Source organism: Perca fluviatilis, chromosome 6, assembly GCF_010015445.1.
Source record: "Perca fluviatilis chromosome 6, GENO_Pfluv_1.0, whole genome shotgun sequence".
NCBI lineage: Eukaryota > Metazoa > Chordata > Actinopteri > Perciformes > Percidae > Perca > Perca fluviatilis.
In genome coordinates this window covers 28,266,051-28,292,645 of record NC_053117.1, presented here as the reverse complement: position 1 = coordinate 28,292,645, position 26,595 = coordinate 28,266,051, and the positions used below count along the sequence as shown (strand labels likewise).

The 26,595-nt window shown below is 44.1% G+C and overlaps 1 protein-coding gene across 1 annotated transcript in view; it reads right to left on the bottom strand.

Annotated features, from left to right (window-relative positions):
* Positions 1 to 26,595, bottom strand: part of si:dkey-215k6.1 (transmembrane protein 132C) — a 304,130-nt gene that overhangs the window by 129,398 nt on the left and 148,137 nt on the right. The window contains exon 4 of the mRNA XM_039803645.1: positions 10,143 to 10,283. Within this exon, the coding sequence (XP_039659579.1) occupies positions 10,143 to 10,283 (141 nt within the window). The remainder of the gene's footprint in view (positions 1 to 10,142; positions 10,284 to 26,595) is intronic.

The following is a 26,595-nucleotide window of genomic DNA, read 5'->3' as shown; positions in this document are numbered from 1 at the left end:
GCTACATGTGCCGCATTCATAAACTATGGCACATTTTCCTCATATAACCCACCAGACACAACTAAGGTCATGCTGAGCCTGTTCCATTTCTTGTTAGGTTTAATGTATTCAACATTCAACATAATAAAAAAGACTGTAAACAGGGTGGGAGGAACAGAGATACTAATTTTACAAGTGAGACAAAACTCCCAAGAGGCTGTAAAAAATGACTAACAATATCAGTAACGATAGTTACGTTATTGTAACTCCAGATTCTATGAGTATAGGCGTAGCCCTCTAAGCCACGCTATGGGTTTATCCCTTTGCGCGACGCGCATCGTGAAGATTTTCTCCCTCCGTCGCATACGAGGCTTCAACTACGTCGCAAATACTGTATAAAAACAGGGCGGACTGCGGCTCTGCTCCCAACATCAGCTTTTTCTTCAGCTAATGCAATAGGAGCAGGTGGCCCCGAATCTTAGAGGGCTACGCCTATACTCATAGAATCTGGAGTTACAATAACGTAACTATCGTTCTATTTTTTAATAGGCTCGCCCCTCTAAGCCACGCTATGGGTTAGGGCGAAGCTGATGTAGTCAATGCCACCTGCGACAGATCCCACAAGTGGAACATAGACTATAGACTATTTTCCCTTACTGTCACTTATCTCTCATGTGCCGCCATGGCAACGACCTGTTAGCTGGCTGAAAGCCCAAGCCGAGAATGCAGGCGTGCATGATTGATGAGGGAAATACATGATTGATAATATGGGACGCCCGAGTTCCTCCCAGACACCCAGAGTGGGGGGGAGGGGAGGGGGCAGGAGAAAACATAAAGCGGCACATGTCGTGATTGTATAATAGTGACAAAAACATATACATATGTACATAATATATACAATTATACATACGACGGGCCTCAATCGCTAAGTTGTGAAGAAGAGAGGACCGAGTGAGTCAAGGAGGGCTCAGACACATCCCGCAAATAGAAGCGGATGAAAGGGCATGGAGATGCCCAAGAGGCCGCAGCACAGATTTCAGCCACTGACATGCCTCTGAACAGGGCTGTCGATGCAGACAGAGCCCGTGTAGAGTGTGCCCGAATGCCCTGGGGGGGCACCGCCCCCTCCGTGTTATAGGCCTGGGTGATAGCCTCGCACAGCCAGTGGGACAGGCGTTGTTTCGACAGGGCCGCCCCTTGGGAGTGTTCCCTGTAGTGAACAAACAGCTGCCGTTCCCGTCTTATGGCCGCCGTCGTAAAACATACTGAGATAACGCACGCACGGGCACAATCTGTGGGAAGCCTCCTCCGCGTCGTTGTTATGAGGGGGGGAAAACCCTGGAGGGAAAAACCCCCGACCGAAAGGAAATTTGTTAAAATTTTTGGTGTGAAGGAAGGGTTGGGCTGTAGGGTGGCTGCGCTCCCGTCCCCTCTGATTGAGAGACAGGATGGCGATACTGACAGCGCACATAAATTTGCTCCTTTCGGCTTGGCTGATGTCAGTGCAAGGAGGCGCCCGTTTTTAGAGACAGCAACCTGAGAGGGGCTTGTGCCAGGGGCTCGAAGGGGCTTCCCCAGAGCTTCGAATTACCAGGGCCAGATCCCATTGGGGCGTTGAGAGAGTACGCCGGGGGTTTCTGCCGTCGGACCCCTTTCAAAAATCGTTTAACTAGGGGGTGCGCAAAAACCGTTCTCTCTCCATAGCCTTCGTGGCAAGATGAAATGGCCGCCGCGTAGGCTTTGACCATGGATGGGGCCAAGTCGTTATCTACCAGTGTATGGAGATAAGTCAGTACGGCTGGAAAGCGGACCAGCGCGCCGCGTAACACGCTGTTGTAGAGGGGGCTCTCGCGCTCTGAATGGTGCGCACCACGGCAGGTGGCAAGCCTAACCTCTGCAAGCGTTCCCGCTCAGCAGCCAGCCCCACAGTCGCTGGGTTATCACCGGGGGGTGGGCTATCGCGCCGTCCAGCTGTGACAGGGCGTCCTCTTGCCACGGCAATTGCCAGGGGGGAGCCAGGATGCGTTCGTGCGCTCCGGTGCCACCAGGATGACCGACAGGCCTTCCTCCTGGGTACGTTCCAGGAGGCGAGGGATCAGAGGGACCGGGGGGAAAGCGTAAAGGAGGGTTCTGGGCCAAGGATGGTGGGAGAAAGCGTCCGCGCCCAGGGGTGGGTTGTCCCGTGAGCTCAAGGAAAACCACAGAGCGCACTGTGTGTTTTCTCGTGAGGCGAACAGGTCCACCTCCGCTTCCCCGAACCTGCTCCACAGCTTCCGAACGATAGTGGGATTCAATTTCCACTCGTTGTGAGAGGGTCCCCCCCTCGACATTAGGTCTGCCGCCCGGTTTAGTATCCCGGGGATGTGGACGGCCCTGAGGGACAGCAGATGACTGTGAGACCACAGCAGGAGGCTCCTGGCTATTTCCAATAGCCGGGCCGGCGGGCGGCCCGCCGGGCGATTTATGAACGCCGCTGCTGTGACATTGTCTGTCTGCACCACCACATGTCTCCCTGCTACCTTCGGGGCGAAGTGCTTCAAGACCTTCAGCACCGTGGACAGCTCCAGGCAGTTTATGTGTGGGAGGGGAGGAGGGGGCCATTCCCCTCCCACCACCTGTGATTCGCACATTCCTCCCCAGCCAGTGAGGGACGCATCTGTGTATACTGTCACGTATGACGTCACTCTGCCCAGGGGAACCCCAGCTGACAGGGTCTGGGGGTTTCCCCAGTATGACAGGTCTGACTGCAGAGAGGGAGGGATAGTCAGCATTCGCCACTTTGTCGTGGCAAGGTCGCGCGGCTGACGGAAGGAACCACCTCTGGATTTTCCTCATGTGGAGAAGCCCCAGGGGTACTACCATGTAGCCCGCGGACATCATGCCCAGAAGGCGGATGATAGACAAGCGCTGACACCTTTGCGCGCGCGCTGGTGCGCGACAGGAGAGAAAGCAGCGTTTCTTGCCCGGCGTTGACAGCCTACGCCCTCATAACAATCGAGTTTAGCACTACGCCCAGATAAACTATCGATTGTGAGGGAACAATGCGCTTTTTTCTGCCAGTTTATGGCGAAACCGAGTGTCTGCAGGTGCTGCAGGACTGACACGGTGTGTAAGCGCCCGCCCGTTTCCGAGGGAGCCAGGATGAGCAAAATCGTCCAGATAAAACAGGACTCTGACGCCTTTTTTCCGCACGGCTGAAGTGCCGTCTCCATGCACTTGGAAAAGTCGCGAGGGCCAGTGAGTAACCGAATGGCAGTCGGTTGTACTGAAAATGAGCCCCTTGGAAAAGAAGCGCAGGAATTTCCTGTGTCTGGGGATGACTTGGATGTGAAAGTAAGCGTCTTTCAGATCCACGGACGTAAACCACTCTTGGTGGCGACGCATTCCAACACATGTTTGATAGTCAACATGTGGAATGGACGTACCATGACGGACCGGTTGAACTGGGACAAGTCGAGGATGGGGGCGAAACCCGCCTGACTTTTGGAGTGAGAAAGTATCGGGAGTAAAACCCTCGTTCTCCTCCCCGAGAACTCGGAAATTGCTCCCTTTTGAGAGCAGTTCCCGTAATTCTGACGTCATGGCGTCTGATTCCGCCTGGGACGACACAGTTGTCTCCAACACGCCGCGCAAAGCGGGGAAGGCGAACTGGAGTGTGTAGCCCCGTGATATCAGTTTTGACATCCACGAGTCCATGTGTGTCAGTCTGATCCATGCCGCGGCCGTGCTCTGAGAGGCGCGCCATGTCTGTGTGTTGTTTACAGACATAGCTAGCAGGAAGCGCAGAGCCGTCCCGCCGCTAGGCGAGACGTGGGTAGAACGTATCGCCCAGCCCATGGTAGGGCCCTGTCGAAAGGGTGGCGGTCGTGATCGTCCTCATCCCGCTGGCATAGCCAGGGGGAAGAGGAGAACTGAGCGGCGCTAAGTGTAGCGGCATGGCGTTTGCTCCCGCTGTCTGCATAGTGACAGAGCGGTGCAGCCCCGCGAGCAGCGGTGACCTGGTGTGTGTTTGTGCTTGTGTGGGGAACATCTGTCATATTATCAGCGTAATGTTCATTGGGAACAAGGGCTGCTAGGTTGAGGGGAAACTGCTCTTTAGAAAGACTTGAGTGGCCCTTAAAAGGGCCGTTGGTTTCCGGTTTTCAACCATGGAGGGACAAACGTTCCCCGCGCCCCGTCATTGCCACGTCGCCGCTGCTTGGTGGGTGGCTCCGGGGCGGGTTAGACCAGGTGGGAGCCGCTTTCATGGTCCCTTCGACCCCGTGAAGCCTGCCGGTCGGGGGGCGGCTGTCGCTGCGGTGGGGCGTGCGGAGGGGCGGAGGTCGAAGCCTGGGAGGGCGCAGCCGCAGCAGAGGCTGTGGGGCGTTTCCTCTTATGGCGGTTGGTGGAGCGGTGGCGCTGATGTTGAGGCGCCGCCTTCCAGGAGCCCAGCTGTCGAAGCCGCTCTGCTTCTTCGGCTGCCTGGTGGAGGTGGGAAGTGGCTGTCTGTAAACGAGGTCCAAATAGTCCATCGGGAGCTATGGGACCGTACAGTAGCTCCAGCGCCTGACCTCCGTCGGTAAGCTGGGACATGTGGAGCCAGATATTTCGCTGGGCCACAGTCTGCCACGCCTGGATCCTCGACAACGCCACAGTGGTCGCCGTGGTGAGGGTAAGGATGGCGGTCATAGCCTTGCCGATCTCCGTAGCTAAGCTCCGGGAGGGCGCCTCGGGTTGGTGGCCATGGCGGAGACGGCGGAGGCTGCAAGGCTATGTTGTTTTGCGCCGCTAAGCCCTGGGCTGCACACTGGTGAGACCGGTCAGTGACTTGGCGCAAACCTGGTCCTGGGGGACGGGGGTCGGCTTCCGGTGGCCGAAGAAGGTAGCCTTCAGAAGCAGGATCGACGCCAGGCTCTGCTCCAGAGGGGGACCGAAGGAAAACCTGCCTCTGTGTCGCCATGAACCCCGTGTGAACGGGGCATAGCGCGAACTGGCGCCCTCAGTTTCCCTGGCTGAGAGAGCCTCCTCCAGCGAACGGCCGAAGCTCCGTGAAGCGGCGCCGAGCGGGGCCCGTTTGGCGGGCGCGCTCCTGAGAATAGATGTCACCGCTCAGGAGGCCCGAGGAGGGGCTGGAGGCTCCGCTGGAAGCGCTATGCCCCTCTGGTCCGCCCGCTCTTTTATGATCTCCGGCAGGTCCATAAAAGAGCCTTGGTGGTGGAGGGTGGAGCCACCGCGGCAGAGGGAGGAACCGCTGAGCGCGGTGCCCTGGCCGTTGGGGACTGGGAGAGCCGTAGCGGAAAGGCGTCGCATCCCAGTCTCCAGATCCAGTCCTCCCAGTGGAGAGGAAGGAAACCCGGTGAGAGAGTGTCGTCGTTGAGACGAGTCATCAGACTCGTGCCCGGTCGAAGACGCTCTCTTCCAGCGTTTCCAGGGCGTCGACGGTGGCGGCCGGTCCGCCCAGCTGCCGTCCCCTCTCCGTCGACCTCAAAGGCCAGAAAAGCGTCCCCGCCCGTTGAAGCTCTTTAGAGAGCGAGGCGGCGGCAGAAACGGGCAGGAGGCGTCCGGAGGTGAGAGCCTTGCCGGGCGTGGGGGCGCGCAGGCAGGTCTCGCAGCGGGGGTGGAGGTCCGGCCGAAGATGTACCCGGTCCGGCAGGTGGGGCAGAGGCGGACGCCGCTGGAGCTGGTAGTCTTCATTACCTTCTTCATAACTGCTCTTGCTTGAAGAAAAGTGGGAGCAAGGAGCACGGGTCCGCCCTGTTTTTATACAGTATTTGCGGACGTAGTTGAAGCCCGGCGCAGCGCGCAGAGGCCGGGGAAAAGAAAATCTTCCGCGACTGCGCATGCGCGAGGGGATAAACCCATAGCGTGGCTTAGAGGGCGAAGCCTATACGAAATAGAACAACACTGACAACCCAACAAGGTCAAGCCTACTACATAAGCAACACAATTTATAAATGGAAAATGATGTAAATAAGCCAATTCATTTGCTAGAAATAATATATCAGGATTATACTATATATTAACAATGACACTAAGATAGTGTTAGCAGGGACAGATAAATGAATAATAACTTGAAAGAATAATCAAAATGAATTCCAACAAAAGACAAGTCTTGCTCGAGGGCGCCTCAATGGCATTTTCTGAGGAAGAGGAGACACACACATGCACATCCAAACATCTCATTATATTTTATTTTGCAGAGCACTGGTACACAGCGGCAGAAGGGCGGGGGAGGGGGGGCAGAACCAAGCAGAGTGTCAATAACACAGTATGATGGTGCTGTGTAATTACACATACATGATATCAGAATAGTTAAATAGTGAGAAATACACAAATAATGAATAATTGCTGGATAAACAAAATCGATGAAGAACCAAATGAGAGCTGTAGGAGAGCTTTGATCCAGATTTCTGTGCATGTGAGTGCTTTAATGAACAAATAATTGAGGTCTCCTGGGACACGTGATGATGGTTTCCGTTTTGGTCTCATACATACAAAGGTACTGTGTATGTAATACAGCATCCATACACCCACCTCATAGACACACACAACCATAAACACATGCACAACCACACACGAAAAACACACTTACAGCAAAGCCAACGCTCTGGGTCTAATTACTGCATCAACTAACCTTACATTACCGATTATACATAGACACTAAACATCGTATGTCAGATCGCATTCTATCAACAAAACAACAAAAAGTAACAGGAATCCATTCACAAGATTAATTGTCAGAGGTAGTAATCATCCCCGCCCTCTCATTCATAAAAAGCATATTAACTGTTTCACGTCTCAACCAGTAATATCTCATTAGAGATTAATACAGATCAGCTCTTTTAATTAGCCATCCTGCCCACACAATCACTCATAAAAGCCTGTGATCTTTCCCGTTGTATGCTGACAACAGTCTGTATATACTGTGTGTGTGTGTGTGTGTGTGTGTGCCAGCATGTGTGTGTGCTCTGCTCGTTTGCAAAGGCCTGTTAATTTGTGCATGTTTGTTCATCAATACACTTGTTTTTTGTGCTTGCTGCATCATAATCCTCTTTGTTTATAGTATCACTTTGAAGATGGCAGGAGTGTGTAGGTGTGTAAGTGTATGTGAATGTGAAAAAGCGTATGTTTGCATCTGTGTTTCTCTGTGTATGCCTCTCTGAGAGCCATATCATAATCTGGTTTCTAAAGCATCACTTTCTGTGTTTACACTGACGCCACTTTGATGAGTTTTTCCTTCAGGGCAAGAGAAAGCAACATCGACAACACCACGTGGATACGTGCCAAAGCTCACAGAAAAAAGCAGCCATTTAAAATCACCTCCATCTAAACACCTCAAACAACACCATCCTGATGGATGACAAGAGGCCAGGAAAATAACTTCCTTTGATTGAATTCATCAAATGCCTTCAGTATTTCACCAGCCGTGCTGAAGTGCACCGCAGGAGTATGAATCTATGAACATCCTGTACCATACGTACTGTACAAAGACACTTGGTTCAAAGTCTTAAAAACATCTGATGAAAACTTTTAATGGCCTTATGCTCTTAATTAGAAAGCTTAAAGCTGTTGTGTCCTCAGTTTTATTTCCCCCAGTACCACATTTGGGTCATCGCTTGCTGCTGATGCTGTCCATCAGTCAAGGTTAGACGTGGCTAACGGTTAGCTAAGTGGCGCTCATTGAGCTGGGGTCCTGCAATAATAGTTTCCTGCAATGGGAAGTCGTTCATCAGCACTGTTCTCCACCAACAGAGAGAGAGAGAGAGAGAGAGAGAGAGAGAGCAGAGAGGAAAAAGGGGAGTGATGAGGGACAGCGAAATGGGAACTTCGGTCACTCCAACGCAAGAAGAGGTGAAGAAAGAGATGGCTGGAGAGACAGGTGAGGTCAAAAAGAGAGAGAAAGAAAAGAGGATCAGATCTCATCCATGTTTACTGGTCAAGCAGCTTTACATTCCAGCTGACTTTGTGTGACATCATCACAAAAATATGCAAACAGATATACTGTATTCATGGCAACATACTTGCAAAAATGCATTGCATTCAGCATTTGTGTGTGTGTATGGTACTGTACTGTATATTAAAGGACAGCGCATGTGTGACGTCACCCATTGGTTTGTGGAGATCTGCTATCTGTCGTCGAGTTTGCCGTTATGGGCGCAATCATCCTGGTTGCGGATGTGACAATTTTAGACGAGAGGGAGGAGTGAGGGAGGAGCTGCTTACACTCTCCGTTACGTTACACACTTTCACTGGCAATCACATCATAGCCACGCCCTAAAACACCCCTGCTTTATTGCCGATTTTAAAATCAACGACACCACAATTCAAAAAATGAACATCATTCTGTGTTGCAGAAGACTTACAACTAGCGATTGAGACCATAAACTCATTATGAAGATGTTTACTGAGGTAATAAATCAAGTGAGAAGTGGATCACTTTCTCATAGACTTCTACAGAAACCAACCTCCTTTTGCAACCGCACGTGTCATCTCTTGCTGGAATTCAGATAGCATGCAGGTTTAAGTCACTTCCGCAGCTTTGCAGCACTTCGCCGAACCGGATGCGTTGTCCATTAATATTAACAGTCTATGGTAGAAACCAGCAAACATATACATGTTTGGCCTCTATAGCCTGCATCTAGTAGTACATTAGTGTCACTTCAGAGTACTCATACAGTACTTTTACTGAATTCTTAGATTACTTTAATTCCTGTAGTTTTTACTAGCAGATGAGACTGTGATTGTTCTTCACAGTACGCAAATGTGTGTAACTGTGAGAGATAAAAGTTCAAAATGTACATATTTAAGAATAAAATCCATGAGCATTACTGCAGGACAGTAAGCTGTAAGTCACTTGAATGTAGCACAGTTTAATATATATAAGCTATTATCAGCACTCCACTGAAAATTTAAATATGACATGCCATTTACTGTATCCCTTTTAGAAAGAACATTTAAAGTCAACATTTAAAAATGTACAAGAAATAAATTGTTTGAAGGTGTCACAGTGATTTAACCATAACTATTCAGCCCTACTGTCAATCATAAAATAGGCATTTTTCATATCTCAATTAGGAATGCAATTATCTGACTGTAGTCCTCGGAGCTTGCTTTGAACTGTAACAGTATGTGAGTCACACCACCTGCATCAAGGCTGTTTTTATTAATGTCATTTATTTTCCCTACCTGTTACTCATGCATTTTGTTGTTTTTGTACCATTACCCTGTGCACTCTCAATTGCTTTTGTCTCTGTTACCAGTTAACCTCAGTCTCTGAGACATTTTTCTCAGCAGCTTGAGGATTTTACGCCTCACCCAAAACTGATTACCTTTAATCTGTCTTTGTTATTTTTTGTTTCAGTGCTGTACGACAACATAATTATCCTAACCATGCACTGGGGTCAAGTACTGATCACCCGTCACATTAGCAGCAAAGAAAAACCTGGGTGTATTTACTCTGCTGTCATGGTTTTACCCTCCTGACACAAACTAAACTCACACACGCATGCACGCACGCACGCACGCACACACACACAAACACACACTAACATAACCAACCACACAAGGGCAGAGCAATTACCAAGTAAATGGCAAATTTAGCATGACACACAGGTCATTGCTTTCCACTGCTGCCTGTTAGGCCACTGTGTGTATGTATACTACGCATGTATACAGGATAAAATGTGTAACCCCACAAACTCTTTATATTATAAAAAACATATTCATTTGATACTCCTCTATATGTACCTAAACACACACTTTTATGGGTAAGAGTTTGTAGTTCAAAGGTCAATTAAAGAGCCAATAGACAGCAACACAAGCTTTTCATGTTACACTGTCAATGCAGTTACATTCATTGGTAATTGTTAGGATAGCTCACAGGAGGCTTTGGAAATTAAAACAAGAATCAAGCTAGAAGTGCCATCCGAACTTACTCCTTGACAACTCAAATCTACGGATGATACACAAATCATGAATATTTCATTTTTTCCTTATCACAGAAACTGTCACTGTGAAAACAACTAAGATCTTTCATTGGCAAAATCTAGGGCATTACTGTAACAGCTTCATAGCCTTGATGCAGAATAACCCCACACCTCCTCAGACATTGTATGGTGCATACAATGTCACAAATACAAAAGAAATCAGCTAATCAGCTGCTGACAGAAAAAGAGTAGTCTTACCTCTCTGCTGTGGAGGAGGCCCTTCTCTGACACATCACTGCCAACGAACTGCTTCCCGGCGCCATTTCCTGTTTGATCTCCCACGCGACGAGGTTGCTGGGTTTCACAGCCAGGAAGTTAATGCCTGACTGGAACCACACCCTGCAGGGAGGGATGAAGAAAGAAACAAAGAGAGAGAAAAGAGAAAGCACTGTTAATCTAAGTTCACACATGCACATCATAAAAAAGAAAAGAAAGCTGAGTTTAGGGGAAATGTACTAAAAATTTAATTTGTTTCACTTGGAACTCCGATTTCTCACTGATTTCCTTTAATCCCTGATACCTGCCATACTTTTTGTATAAAATTTCTTTTAAAATTCATAAACGCAGCATGGTGCTGCCTCCCACGGTATGTTTTGGTGGGAGAAGACAACGTAGTGACAGGAGAAGCTCTTATGAAAGTTAACATTTTAAGCAGAGTAAGTGCTGTGTGGAGGATGAATCGGATGCATGCTGAGCTGGAGATTAAATCTAAGTTTGTGACTTTGCTGATGAGAAAGGCAATAATGAAAGGCCAATTTCTTAGGATGTGTTTTTTGTTCTGTTTATTTTGATCTCTTTTCTTATTGCATTTTTCCTCTTGAAATATTTATTTTTCTCACCTTCCTTCCACAGTATTTTACACAAATATACTATACATGTAACAACCTACCTGTCCCTCACGTTTTGCAATCCCTCATCCTCTCCCTTCTCCATTTTTTCTTTATTCTCTCTCCATTTAGATTAAGGCCGTTCATCTCTGCCTCCTCTTTTCCATCCAGATTTTTTAATCTGGATTATTTCTTCCTTAATTTTTCTTGGCTTGAACTGCGTATACTTCCATATTTCCTTCCCATCTTCCCTATCCTTCCCTTCCAGATGTCCTCCTTGTTTCCATTCCTCCTTCCTCACCATTCCCTTGCATCTCTCTGTCCTTTATTTCCCTTTTCCAGGTCTTCTCTTTCATCTCTTTTCCTCACCTCCTTCTAAAGGTTTTCTTCTGTCTTTCATTCATCCCTCTGTGGTTTCTCTCCTTCCTTCCTCCCTCTCTTCCTTCCCTATATACCTATACTTCATCCCTCCCTCTGCCCCTCAACCACCCTTTAATCTCAAGGCATCCTATGGTTAATCTCTTTATTTTCTTTCCCTCTCCCTCTCTCTCTCTCTAATCCGTCCCGGTGTGTTTTGTTCTATTCATCACCTTGACGAGACCCTCCCTCAGTTCATTAACACACTTCATAGGCACGCACACACATGCACACGAGCTTGTTTACTGCTTTACTCATTAACACACAAACAATAGTCTCTGGCAAAGAACAGATAGGCCTACCAACACAGACGCACTTTCTAATAAACTTTTTCCTCTACACAGAAGGGGAAAAAAAACTGCCAATCCTCTTTGTCTCCTTTCTCATTATTACTTTCTTGCATTTGTCTCGCTTCATGTCTTGCCAAAAACTGCCAGCAAATATGCCATGCCCATCCTTTGACATGCTACATATGTTAATGAGTGTGTATGCATATATGCACCTGTGTGTGTGCTGTACAGTAATCTAAACAACATGCTTTTTGGTGTTTGGCGCAAAGGGAACAACTTAAAAACCTTTTTTTTTTTTCTACTCTGAACTCATTTTTTTTGGTTTGTTATCAAGGAGGGAAAAATGTTCCCTGGTTGACCAGTGTTGTGTATTGTTTGTTTGCTACTGTTAGGAAAAATGATAGCAGGTGGTCCCCTAAAAACTCCTCTTTTATTATTTAACAGCTGAATGTTACATACAATTAAAAAAAAAAACTACCTGCCATTGTTCTGCTTCCTCTGTTTCTTTCTCTCTATCCCTTTCTCTTTCTGTCTCCTCTATCTCCCTACCTCGACCTCTTCTCCACCTTTCTCCCATTCACTCTGTACTCCTCCTCAACCAACCAGAATTTAAGATATTCCACATCAAAGGGAAATTTACTTCAACCTGACTGTGGAAACAAAAATATGTAGAGCAAAGCGAGTTGGGAGGAGAAAAACAAACAGGAGATATAATTTGAATGACAGACTGACAGGAATGGAAAACAAAAACGTATCGCCTTAACACCGGCTGAGAAACATTCACCCGAGACATTTTCAGATGACAAGGTTGTGGCAAAGACAAATCATAAGTAAAACATACTAAAAAATAAATAAATAAATAAAACTTCTCTAGCACTCTGCCATCAAAATGCCCAGAGAGAGAGCACATATTTCATCACTTTGTTAAATAATGCACTTTGGAAAAAAATTAACATTCATACACAGCACGTTTAGAGATGCAGTCCTATAGTCCAACCAAATCAGAACCCAAACTGTGACAGTCGTAAAACTGGCAAGACCTACATTCTCCCAAAGCCCCCGCTATTACAGAAAGTAGGGGCCTGTTAGCAAACATTTTGAAACTGACTGCCAGTGATTAAAACACTGCAACAATTATCTATGTCAAAACAGGCAGCAAAGGAAAGAAAAGGTCAGGGTTGACGAGACATTAACATGCAGCAACTATGAGACTGTCATCACCAGAGAACAGCATTTGTAGTTTCATCAAACGCTATGCACACTGCATTTTCCCGCAAGCGACATCTTGCTGTGTTGCGAGGGGGTCATATAAAATAACTATGCTTACTGGGAAAGAGGTTTCCATGGACCATTTCAGTCTTTCAGCTAATTGTTTTACAACTTTACTGTTTTAGCTAACTCTCATTGCTCTCATCAAGCTCGTTTCTAGACACGGCAGGCAGCTGTTTTAAGTGAAACAGCTGTGATTAACCAATTGAACGTTTCCTGCCCAGCACGAAAGTGCACACAATCATGAGCTGGTAAACATGGTGGAGCATTTAGGAGCTAAAGAGCCAGATATTTCTCTCAGGAGTTCTAGGAAGTAAGTGAATATTTCAAGTAAATGCTGATGTTGCTTTTGACTAGGCATATGTCAAACTTGTCTATGATATTGTGGATTCTTCCCCCAGGTGACCAAGACAATGCAGCTTTAATCATGGTCACAATAATTGTATACTAATTTCTCAAGTATTTAGTTGCCCAGACGATAGTTGTAAATATTCGAGGACCTTTTGAAAAAAAACAGAATTTATAGCCTATGTATTCCATCTTTCTTGTGGTTTTATGACTTATTGACTGTAAATGCAGACAAATCTGCCAAGCTCATGTTTAATTTGCTATGGCAAATACGTCTGGCCCCCCTCCCGTTCAGACAAATTTTGAGCCGAAGAGATCCCGGACGAGTCAATCATAACCGTTTACCTCATGTGGGACGGGTTTAGTTCGATGACTGACAAAGGAGCGTCATGCTTGAATGTAGTTACAGAACGTAGTTACTGGACATAACTGGCATTCTCTGACCAGCGCAATTTACCAGGCTCACAAAACTCAGATTAAACTGTGCAACCAGGCGCTGCCGATCAATTATGAAGCAAGATTTGGTTAAAGCATTGCCTATTTGTCAACGAAAATGTTTTTAGAAACACATTTTAGTTTACTGTTTCTGACCTGGTCGGCTGCATCAAAACGGATCAAACACTGCGCCAACTTGCATGTGTCTCTCGGCACTACGTTGTTACATTGCTCTGATTGGTTGTAGGTCTGGTCACATTGCTCTGATTGGTTGTAAGTCTATCCAATTGTGTCTAGAGGCATTTTGGTCTGCACCGTTGATAACGTGCCTTTGATTGAAAAATGAACTGAGAGGTTCCAGATTAATACTCATTTGCGAATTAGTCTGGCAATGCCAGGCTATGTAAATGTCAAAAAGAGAAGTGACTTATTTTCCATGATCTTGAGGAAACTTGAGCAACCTACGTCGGCTCTGCAGTTTTGTTGAAGTCACAGTGAGTCACGGCAATGCCGATAAAGTGGTTTCAAGTGTGGTTACAGTTTTTCAAAACTTCACGCAGACAGCATTTGCTGCAATAAGATATTAATGGAGAGGCGAAAGCGGTCGCGGTGCTGTTGACGTTACACTTCCTCTGAGCCAAGCAGGCACAACAGTGGTTTCTCTGCCCTGGTGACTGACTGACTGCAACACGGCAATTCAATTACACTTAAACACCTTTGAACTTAAGTTAGTTCTCCATTAGTTCAGTGTTGACAACATGGCAGTCACCAAGTTTATTGTTAAAGGTTTGTGTCATTATGCAGTTTGCACTAAAAAAGTCTTTGTTGTTTACATTCCTTTGCATTTTAGTTAGTTCAATATTCCTGTACACAATGTAATTTGTTTATTTGTTTATTATTTATATGTTCATGTTGTGGCAAAAAGGTTTCTCTTTTTTTGTTAATTTTGGCTAAGTTCGGATTGATACAAATCCTGATCTGACTAGCGCACCCCTATCCAAAAACACAACTAGTTTTATTAATGTTACTCTGAGTGAGCAGTGTTACCAGAATTTTAAAATTTTGATAACTGTTTTGATTCACAATTAAGGTGGAAAATAAAAGTTTTGTGTTTAATGTATTTTTGTTGATGTTGAAATGGATTTTAAAACATATGATATTGAAAAAAGTATCGTTAAAGCTACATTGTGTAAGAATTTCTCCCATCTACCGGTGAAATTGTATATGACAACCAACTGAATATTACTTTCTAGCCCGTCCCATTCCGAGTGCATTTTAACTCCTACGGTGGCTGTATTATTCCAAGAAGTACGAGTTCGTCCATGAGTGTTCCTTCCAGTGTAATAATAGTTTTACGTTATTTTGGTGCCATTTCATTGCTAACATCAGCTATCAGGTTCCCAAACATATGCAAGCTAATGTTAGTAAAAGCGCGAAAGGCAGAGGTATGTCCCTCTTTGGCTAATGTATTTTAAAGGGGTGATAGAATGCAAAACCGATTTTACCCTGTCATAGTTGAATAACGACAGTTCGGTGGGTAAATAGAACATACATAGAAGCTCAAAATCCCACTGACACCCCTTTACTATGAAAATCTCATATTTTGAAACTGCCTCTGAAAACGGGCGAATCCCAACAAAGCTGAGTTGCTTGCGCAAGCATCTCAAAATCCGGAACCTTAAGAGAACAGTCACGCCCCAACATTTACATAGGCTACACAACTGACCTGAGATCAGGTAGTTTTCTGAATCTAGCTAGGTCACGCAGATCTCTGCTATTCCATTACAAAATTCACTTCTGAAACTTTTTTATGCGAGAAATCAACCATATAAAGCTCAAATATGGGCCGCTTTACGAAAATGGATGGCTAATTGCAAATTTTCTCCGACTGTGTGTCGGAGTTTAGTGCCGGTGTTTGCTGCCTGGGTTGCTACATCGCCGCCTGACCGGCAGTGTCAGCGAGCTTGTTACGCCCGCATTTTTTTACCGCAGCCCGCAGGTTCCAGTTAATCTGATGAATACGTAGTGTTGTGTTTATTTAAACAAACAATCGGGAAATAGACGCCTCTTGTCCGCGAAGTCTCATTGATAGAGCCGCGGTGAGATGGAGTCCATCAATGAGAGCTAGCTAGCCTCCTCCTAACTCTGACATTCACAAAAATACATTCAATTGAAACCGAAATCGGACAAGTGTTAGCTAAGCTTTGTAAGACCTTGAGGAACCTGTAATATTCATGCCGTGACGAAATTCAAACTGTAAATATACTTTAGTTATGCGAAAGTGAGCAAGCGCGCGCGGTATTTCCCCATTGTAATGAATGGGACATATAGCAAGCAGCTGTTCGTTCTTACAAAGACGCCTTTGCGTTCATAAAAATGCCTTAAAAATCAAATCGGACACAACGGTTAGCTTTATAAGACATTGGGGAATGATGTTGTATAAGTGGTGTGACGAAATTCAAACTGTAAATATAATTTAGTTATGGCGACAATGTAGCTAGCTAGCTGCGGTATTTCCCCATTGTAATGAATGGGACATATAGCAAGCAGCTGTTCGTCCTACAAAGACGCCTTTGCGTCATAAAAATGCCTTAAAATCAAATCGGACACAATAGTTAGCTTTATAAGACATTGGGGAGTGTGTCTGTATAAGTGGCGGGAATGAAATTCAAACTGTAAATATAATTTAGTTATGGCGAAGTGTAGCGAGCTAGCTGCGGTATTTCCCCATAGTAATGAATGGGACATATAGCAAGCAGCTGCTTGTCCTACAAAGACGCCCCGGTTCATAAAAATGCCTTTAAAATCAAATACGGACACATCGGTTAGCTTTATAAGACATTGGGACATTCAAAACCGTAAATGTATTATTTATAGATATAGTTATGCCGGCAGCCGTGGCCCGCGGGGACGCAGTAGTATCCACAAAGGGTGACTTTGCCCTGGGTATGGAGCCCAGCGGCGCGGTTTCGTCCAGACTGTGTGGAGCTCCTAAAGTCCGACGTTACCAAATTTGCAATTAGCCATCAATTTTTGTAAAACGCCCCATATTTGAGCTTTATATAGTTGATTGCTTTAAAAAAAGTCCCCGAAGTGAATTTGGTAATGAAACATTGCAGTGTCTAGAATATGAGATTCTGTCGCTTCTCTAATGTATGTGTATTGGGGATTCGCCTCAACCAATCAGCACGCGTCTCTAATGTATTGTTTGTTTGGGGGATTCGCTCAACCAATCAGCGCGTCTCTAATGTCTGCGTATGGCAAGTCGCTCAACCAATCACCGCGCAGCTCATCTAAATATTCATGACCATACCATATTTGGAAGAAAAGCTCTTGTTACAAATAGGGCCAAAACACAGGGATGCATAAGGGCCAATAAAATATCAACCAGGCCATTTTCAGCCCAACCAATGTTACATACCCCATTAGGAGACCATAAGGAACAGTGTGAAATACCCTATATAATCATTCTATCACCCCTTTAAAGATGGAGGTGCAACATTCGAGCGAGTCGCTCATATGTATTCTGAATGATTCTGAATGGCAGATTCTACGCGTACGAGAATACTTTGATTAGTTGGTGGAAGTAATTACACATGAATGAGCACATATGTGTGATAGAACAAAGGGTTTTTTGCTAAGAATCAACTCAAAAAATTACACAATGGAGCTTTAAGGAACCGGCATCGAAACTGAGGTATCAAAATTGGCACCGGATCTAAACATTTTGAACGATGCCCAGCCCTACGTGTTAAGAAAACACAGTGACACTGTTGTCCCATGGTGCATCTGTCAGGACTTTTGGTGTGCATGTGTGCATGTCTGTCAACAAGCAGGATGATGGACAAGCCTGCGTCCCTAAGCTGCTTCTGTCATGTCTGTGTACAGCAACAGAGCCTGAGTGTCTGTGTCTTTCTTTCTCAGTCGGACAGTTTTTTTTTAGGTAATGCGGGAAGACAAGCAAAACTTCTCCTTGTGCTCTCTCCTCGTTCTGTATGAATCAAGCTTTGTTTTATTTTTCATGTCAACGATGCTGCTCTGTCTTGAAACTGGATGACTGATCTGCAACACATTCTGTGTGATAAGCCTAAAAACATATTTACAGGTATCAGTTGTCACCATCTAATTTTCTTCTGAAATTAAATAAGTGCCCAATTTACATACAAAATCTATGATGTTGAACAATTTCAGTGTAATACACTTAAAACTTTATTTACAGCATAAACATTAAATGGCCATTTATTCCTCTCTCGTTCCCTGGGTGACACTCATACATTACACACATTCACAGTCTGCTCCTGTTGGCCATTGAGTAGCTCACAGAGCATTACAATTGATTTTCTTTTCCTTTTTTTCTGGAGCAGTGCCTTGTTTATAGGCACTTCAACACTAGTTTTTTCCAAGTGGAGGGAAAAGGCAATAGGGCATTATGCCAAAAAGCTACACTGTGAATAAAGTGTCCCTCTGCTCTTTTAAATCACAATTGTAAGTTTAAATGTCGAATGTGTTTTTCGCATTGTGATAATGTCTCTTTTTCTTTCTTTCTTTTTGAGGAATTTCGTATATATGCCCCACAGGGTCTCTTTACCTCACTTATGCAGATTGTACCTATGCTCTGTTCTTTTTCTCAGACATGTTTTTTTTAAATTCAGGTTTTGCTCCATCTTTAGCTGCTGTGTGATTATCGTAAGAGACACCTTGGAAATATGCCCCCCAAAAAAACAATTGTGGAATAGGTATCATGAATTCAAGGAGAAATAACCAAACTCCAGTGCCTTGTCTTGTAAGTTTACCAAATACAAAGTTAACCCATATTTTTTATTTACCTTATTTACCACCAAAAAAGCAAAAACAAGAGGACATCATAGGAGGAATGAGTTGAATGTGAATGAAGCCATGCATATGTATAGCGTAGCCTTCGCACACAGGACTAGTGACCCAGGGAAGCAAGCAATATGCGAGAAAAGGATAACAGATTGTTCTGCTAAAAAGGAGAATCACTTAAGTCCAATTAATTCCCTTTACACCTAACCCTGTCCCTTAAATAATCTTTCCACATCCTCGCCTAGTTTAAAACTGTCAATTATCCAATGCAAGGAAAAAAGGAAAACACTTAAAATTGCTTATCTGTGATTGTACTCCTGTCAGGCAGTTTGTGTCAGGAAATAAAGACTAAAATCTGCCTCTTGTTTACACATGCAAGCGCGCGCGCACACACGCACGCACACACACACACACACACACACACACACACACACACACACACACACACACACACACACAATCTCTCTCTTACACAGGAGCACAATCATCACTGACACAAGGTCATGCAGACCTGTGAGTCACATGTATGACTGTGTGTGTGAGTGATAACTCTGGTTTCCTTGAGGAGCATCAGATGGTAGAAGTATAGATTTACACTCAGTAGCGAAAGAAAGAGAGAGATGCAGAGGGGGAGAGAGAGGCAGAGGAGAGGAAGTAGAGAGAGATAAGAGAGTGAGTGACAGGTAAATAGGGAAAGGGAGATAGGGAATGCAGGGTGCGAAATAAATGGGAGGAGTGGAACCACAACCTAGAGACTGAAAGTTCAATCCACACCTACTTACTTACATCTACCTTAGTCGGAAAACGTCACCGTCTTCAGAACCAGATTACCCTTTCAGCAGCACAGCTCCTGAGGTGCTGACAGGACAGCTGGCTGACAATTTATTATATAGACTAATACAGATTTTGTTAAATATGGTTTCAACAAGAAAGCTCAATGCAAAACTAGTGCTTTGATTGATCAATCAATCAATCAATCAAAATGTATGTATGTATATAGCACTTTACAGCAACCAACAGGTATCCAACGTGCTTAACATCAGAAACTTAGAGTAAAAACACATATCATACAATAGAAAGAATGAACATAGAAAACAGTAAAATCAGAAAAAGTTACAAAGAAACAGAAGAATGAAATTGTCACACCACTGCTATGTACTAAAAGCCAGAATAAATAGGTAAGTTTTGAGTTTGGACCTAAAAAGAGCTACATCTGTGGTAGTGCGAATATCAGGGGGTAACTTGTTCCAGAGTCTTGGGGCAGCAACTGCAAAAGCCTGATCACCCCACCGTTTATACCTTGACCTTGGCACTTCAAGGCCTTAAATGGCCAGACCATTTAAGGCCTTGAAAGCAAACAATAAAATCTTAAAATTTATTCTAAAATGCACAGGGAGCCAATGTAGGGTGTAGAGAACGGGAGTGATATGTGCACGTCTAGATCTATTTGTTAAAAAGCGAGCAGCAGCATTTTGCACAAGTTGAAGACGTGAGATGGAGGTCTGATTTAGACCAAAATAAAGAGCATTACAGTAATCCTACCTTGAACTAATAAAAGCATGAATCGCCTTTTCTAGATCGTGCCTGTTAAGGAAGGGCTTAACTTTAGCCAGGAGACGAAGCTGGAAAAAGCTCATTCTAACAACATTACTGATCTGCTTGTCAAATTTCATACTGCAATCAAAAGTAACCCCCAAGTTTTTGACAGCTGACTTAGTGTAAGATGCCAGAGCTCCCAAACTCAAAGCTGGACCATTTTGCGTGCCTGAAGTACTGAAAATAATACACTCCATTTTATCTTCATTCAAATTAAGAAAGTTTTTTGAAAGCCACAACTTAATATCAGTGATACCACTAAGCAGGGAGTTTAATGTGACACTGTCATTTGCTTTCATAGGCAAATAGATTTGCAAATCATCTGCGTAACAATGAAATGACAGGTTGTGCTTTCCTATAATAGCCCCTAAAGGCAGCATATATAAAGAACAGAATGGGGCCAAGAATTGAGCCCTGGGGTACCCCACAAGAGAGAGGAGCAGCTGATGAGGAGAGGTCACCAATCATGACAGAAAAGCTCCTATTTGTCAATTAGGAGCTGAACTAATTAAGTGCCGAGCCTCTGATGCCTACACAATGCTCAAGGCGAGAGAGGAGGACTGCATGGTCCACTGTGTCGAAAGCCGCTGTAAGGTCCAAAAGCACTAAAACATTAGGATTCCCGGCAACTACAGACAAGGCAATATCATTATGAACTCTCAACAGTGACGACTCAGTACTGTTACGTGATCTAAAACCAGATTGAAATTTTTCAAACATAGAGTTCTGCTGTAAAAAGGCTTGTAACTGTATGCAAACAACTTTTTCCAAAACCTTTGAAAGAAAAGGCAAATGAGAGACTGGTCTAAAATTGGACAACATTGTGGGGTCAAGATTAGGCTTCTTAAGTAGGGGCCTGACCACAGCATGTTTAAAGGCAGCTGGGACAGAACCTAAACTAAGACAAGAGTTAAAAAAAAAAGTAAGAAGACTCGATTGATCACTATAAATACAGCTCAGATGGTCACAACATATAAAAGTAGGAGGTGTGTGCTATTTGAATGTCCGCTATCAAAGCTTCATTAAGCAAATAACAAAAGAACAGAAAAAAAGTGTAGTTGCATTGGGACATGCATAGCATGGGTGTGTCTTGGAGTCCATGTGGATTTGTAGAAACAGGGGCATATGTGTTCCATGAGCTGGATAGCTGAGATGATATTACATCTAAAACACTCTGGCACTGCTTCAAAAAATGCAGTTGGTGTGGATTGTCAATGAATTGTGAGTAAAGGTCTGTAACGCAACAAATTTAAGCAATGTTCTGGCCTATATTTTCAATTTACATACTGCTTATTCATTCCACTTTCTACATCTTCGCACACATTATTTAACTGGTAGCAAGCAAGCAAATTTAAATAAGCTTTAACATCTTTTCAAAAAAAAAACTTTTTTAAGTGCTTTACAGGGAGAAGAAAAGATAGATGAATGATAAATGCATGTTGTGTGTGCTTACAATGAAAACACAAAGAAAAACGCAACTCGAAAGGGGGAAAGTAAATCTACCTAGGCTTAAAGCTACATTGTGTAAGAATTACTCCCATCTAGCGTTGAGATCATATATCGCAATCAACTCTCTCTCGCCACGCAGTATTGCAACTACGGTAGCCTTCACGCTTCAAAAAGCGAAGGTGTGCAAAAGGCCGTCTATCAGCTGTCATTGTTGGAGTTTATACGTTCTCTTAATACATCCATGAGTTCATGTCGGAGAGTGACGCGGACACCACGAGCGGGCACGCGTGCCACCCGACGGAAAGGAGAGAGAAAGAAAAGGAGACTGCAACGGTCCAGAGGATAATTAACTAGTTGGGATTTGGTGTGTGCCTCCAAAACAGCTCCAATGTTCACTCTTTTTCCAGTATATTGCTCCTTTCAATAACTGTTTTCTTTTTCTGGATACGTGTGGTCCTCCATGTTTCCTTCTTCAAACTTGCCGGGGCGCGACGATACCCATTAGCAGCAGCTGTGAGTCGAAAACGCGAAAGGCGGAGCAGTATAGCCTTTATGTCCCTTACCCGCTAACGTATTTCAAGATGGAGCATCCTTATGGAGCGTCTACCCCAGTTCATGCAAGTGCAAATGTAAAATTCCAAGCTAATAGGAATACTTGAAATTGATGGTGGTGGTCAATATTCATGAAAAAGGACAAGTTTGTGAAGGGGCAATACAGATTTTGATAATGAACAACTACAAACGTTACACACTGCGGCTTTAAAAGTGCAAGTTAGTAAACAATGTTTTAGGATTAAAAAAATAGATCTTACGCCCTTAACGTTTATGTGCTCCTCTTGTATGTATTTTTGTGACGTTCTTCTTATTCCTTTTTTCGTGAATGATTCTACAGCAGATTAGGAGTAATATGTTGAAGTTTATCAAAGGCTCTGGTGAAAAGAAAAAACATAAAGACCTACAGCAAAGCTTACAGTAATACCTGCAGAAGATGATGTTACAAGCGTTGTGTGCTTTGATTTACTGTATGATGGCTGCTCATGTAGAACTACAAAGGATGTACGCAAAAAGATCCTCCAGGTAGTAACCTGAACTAGATGTGAGAGGAAAGGCAGGTTGTGTTAGATCGAGTATGTCACCGGGGTTATGCCAATGGGCATTTTAATTTATAGGCTCTTTTCAGTGTCATGTTTGTGCTCATATTTCGTAAAATTAAGACCAAATTTCCCCATACAGGTCTCAAAGAGGATTTTACTGCTACTTCACCTTCCCTTTCCCTTGAGTCAGTCTGTTTTTTTTTTTTTCTCTTTCTCCTCACTTTTTACCTGTTCCACCATCTGCTATTGGAAGAAACTGCCACTCTTGCTGGTTTCTCAGTTATGGTCTTTAATGGGTCCAAACTAAAATGATGAACTAAAGGATCAATGCAACACCTTTTTGCGCGAACATGTTTGTGTTTCTACAGCCCGGAACTAGTCTGTGCCGTCTCAATGCAGGTTAAGTTTCTGTGTTCCTAAAAAGCTGCTGTGTTTAAAGAAAAATGTCCTATGTCTCCAAAGTTTGCATTTTTACCACCAATAAAACCAATTTCTAGATTGGTCTATTTGTTAAGCAAATCTACCAACGTCCTCTTAAAGTATTCAGTGGTTGTCGAAGGCACAGGCATTAAGGGCCCAGTGTCTCAGCGTCTTTGGTTCTTCAAGCAATCTCCCATGATCTGAATTCATCTTTCTTTTAAACTTACTTCTCTCCAGCTATCAGCTTCAAAATACAAAGTAGGCACCTCTGGTATGAATGTCAATGCAAGTATATACATATAAAACTATAGTTCCTTCTAAAAAAAATCCCCTTTTCCTCTGTTGTGAGCTTGTTCTTTCTTTCCTAAAACTATTCTTCCAGGTTTACGGTGATCCAGAGCTCTAAGCTTTGCACTCAATACTGTCTTGTTACATTCAAGGAATTTAAGTTTATTCTACAGTTGCACTTATTGCCACGCCATTCTGGATGAAAGTGTCAGCTATATGCCTAAAACCAAAAGAGTAAAACCAAAAGACCTTCTTCTCAAAACAAAGGGACAGACCCACCATATGCTATGTGTCAGAAAACGTTGCTCCATGTACAGCAGCAGATGTGTCTAAGACACAAAAGTAAAGAAGACATATTGTTTGTCTGAAGTTGTTGTTGGAACAGATGTTTTTGGGGAAAACAGATTGGAAGGATACTTTAGAAGTCCAGTGTATCCTGCTTGCAAACTGAACCAGCATGTCCAACAAAGTAAAAGCAAGTAAAGCAGTGCAGGGCCAAATTCTGACAATACAGCGCTATTAAACTCTTATCAGTCATCGGAGGGCACAAGACAAGACCATCCTCACCCAGAAAATGCCTGTTTCTAGTTTCGGTGCTGATGGCAGCAATCTGTAACATTTAGAGCATATAATTCTGGGGAAGCATAATGCTTCGATTTATGTATTTATTACTTTACTTAAGTGGGATTATGGTTGTATATTTATTTAATTTAGCTTAATTTCGACAACTTCTGGCCTGGGTTTCCCATTTGTTGACCTACTGCTACTGACATGTTGGTTGATTGAATGATTGCGATGGTTTATTTTTGTCTGTTTGTCTTTTATGTGACTGGTTGACTGCAAAATTGAATTGCCCTTTAGGGATGAATAAAGTTGTTAGAATTGAATTGAATTGTATAGGTTGATTTTGCATGCATCATAAAAAGGCCCCCGCGCCGCGGGGGGGGGGGGAGAAGAGGGGGGGGGGGGGGGGGGGGGGGGGGTGGGGGGGGGGGGGGGGGGGGGGGGGGGGGGGGGGGGGGGCCGGGGGGGGGGGGGGGGGGGGCCGTTTTTTTCCCCGCTTGGTCCCGAAACCCCCCCTACAGCCCTCCCACAATGATCTTTCCTTAGAACATGCCATTTCTGTGTCTGTAGCTATTGAGGAGGAGAGAGGGAGGGGCAAGGTGGAGGGGGGGGGTGTGGCCTTGACCAACTGCCACTTTTCTCGTTTGAAAGCCATGATGTCTCTCTCTCATGAGTGGGCCAAATTCTCTGGGTGGGCAAAGCAAGAGAAAGGGGAGGTAACCTCGCTTTTATGCCCAACAAACAAAATTCAAACACTTTTTTTTTCAAAGTTAGAGCAGGATACCCAGGGCTCGGTTTACACCTATCACCATTTCAAGCCAATTGGGGACCATAGACAGGCTGGGGGAACTCATATTAATGTTTAAAAACCTCATAAAGTGAAATTTTCATGCCATGGTACCTTTAAATTAACCGACTTTTACACCTTAGTCTGTGATGCAGTGATGTCCATGGCGCAGTTACCTCCTCATTTTAGTAGTTTTGCATGATACATTTTAATTGAATCCCTGATGATTTCCTAATTTCACCCTAGGGTCCTTTGCACCATGACCTTGAGCCAAACAACCCTCCAGAAGCGTTTTTCACCTGGGTCGAACATTGGGAGAGTTAGCGTTATCAGCTGAATAGCTTAGTGCAGGCACTAATGGATCCAACTGTGTATCTCGTAAGTTACCCCATTAATAATGCCCAAAATGATACCAAACTTCTACAGTAGTACAACTAAGTTATGTACTCATAAAAGGATGGATTGGAAAGTTTGTAAGTACACCAGAAGTTTATTTAAATAACACTTGCCTGTTTGCTTCGGCTCTCTGCTGCTACTGCTACCAGCAGTAAGACAAGTGCTTAGGGACGTCTACAAATTACAACACCGAAAACAGAAACAACAAAAATATTAATTCATTTAATGATTACATAAGGTAGTGTCTACAAACTTACCTCAATTATAACTTGTCTCCAGCTAGTTCTACTACAGAACTTACTTTTAAAAAATAAGTTAAATTAATAAATGTTTTTGTTGTATCTCTTTTCGGTGTTGTAATTTGTAGACGTCCCTAAGCACTTGTTTAAAACTGCAGGTTTTACATTAAATTGACGCAGTTGTCAATTTCCCATCCAGCGCCCATGTTGTTTAAATAGCAAATGCACCTGCGCCCATCTGTGTGCCCATGGGCGTGTTGGTCTTACAGGGAGGTGTATTCAGGTGCACTCTTGACTTATTGCTATCTTGATGCAGTGGAAAGTGATCGTGCCATTGACCAACAAAAACCTGGTCTAAAGTCAATAACGCAGAATTTCTTTGTTATTTTAACAGCAAATTAGTAAAATGCGCGCACACATTATGCTTGTTACACACACAGGGATGCGCAGCAGCACACAAACATACAACAACAGATTCAAAATAAAAATATTACAATGTGAAATAATATCATGATATGATCTGCTCGCGCGCTTTCACTTCATGCACGAGCAGTTCAGTTTCTTCTCCTGACAATCTCTCCTTCCTGCTTATCAAATCCACCATCATAATAGCAATGTGCCAAGGTACAATCGCGTCAGGCTTATAAAGGGAATGGGAGATGACACTCTGATTGGTTTATTGCATGTTACGCCCAAAACACACCTATGGTTAATTAAGACACTAAGTACAACCCTTTTGAACCATGCACCTGGCGCAGGGACCCTTTTTTCGACGTTAAACTAGCAAAAGTGGATTCGAAACGCACATGCGCCAGGCGCTTTACGCCATGTGCTTAGATCATTAAAATAGGGGCCTTCATCTCTATTTAATGGGATTACAGTAAATGGAAACATATTTCCCATTAAAAATATTCGTTCTAAAAAAAAGTGTGCCAAGATTGCCAATAGTTTAAATCATGACCCTCATTGATAATCTAAGACTTAAAGAAACAGAACTAGCAACAATAAGGAAAAATGGCAGCAAGTGTACAGTAAAGCGGTGGAGACTGATGTTGAACAAAATTCAACACACCACCTGTACTCAACACATTCTGGAGAAGCTGCCGTCATTGGACATGAGTGGCATTTAAATGAGTCAACTGTCAAATCAATAAAATGTTGTTTTCTGCTTTTCCTGCTGTTTGAGAGGCAGAGGCAAAACAATCTGTTATTGTGATCGAAACACTGAGAAGAGACATGGTTGCTTTTCTACAGGTGACGAGCTGTCAACAAATTGAAAAGTTTTTTTCTTAACAAGTTGCAAAGTTGGTGCTATAACAAGGTTTTCAACCTGAGATGAATAATTCTTGGCTAAATCAAGGCTGTGATGATGACAGGTAAATCAAATTTGATGTCCTCTCACTTTACA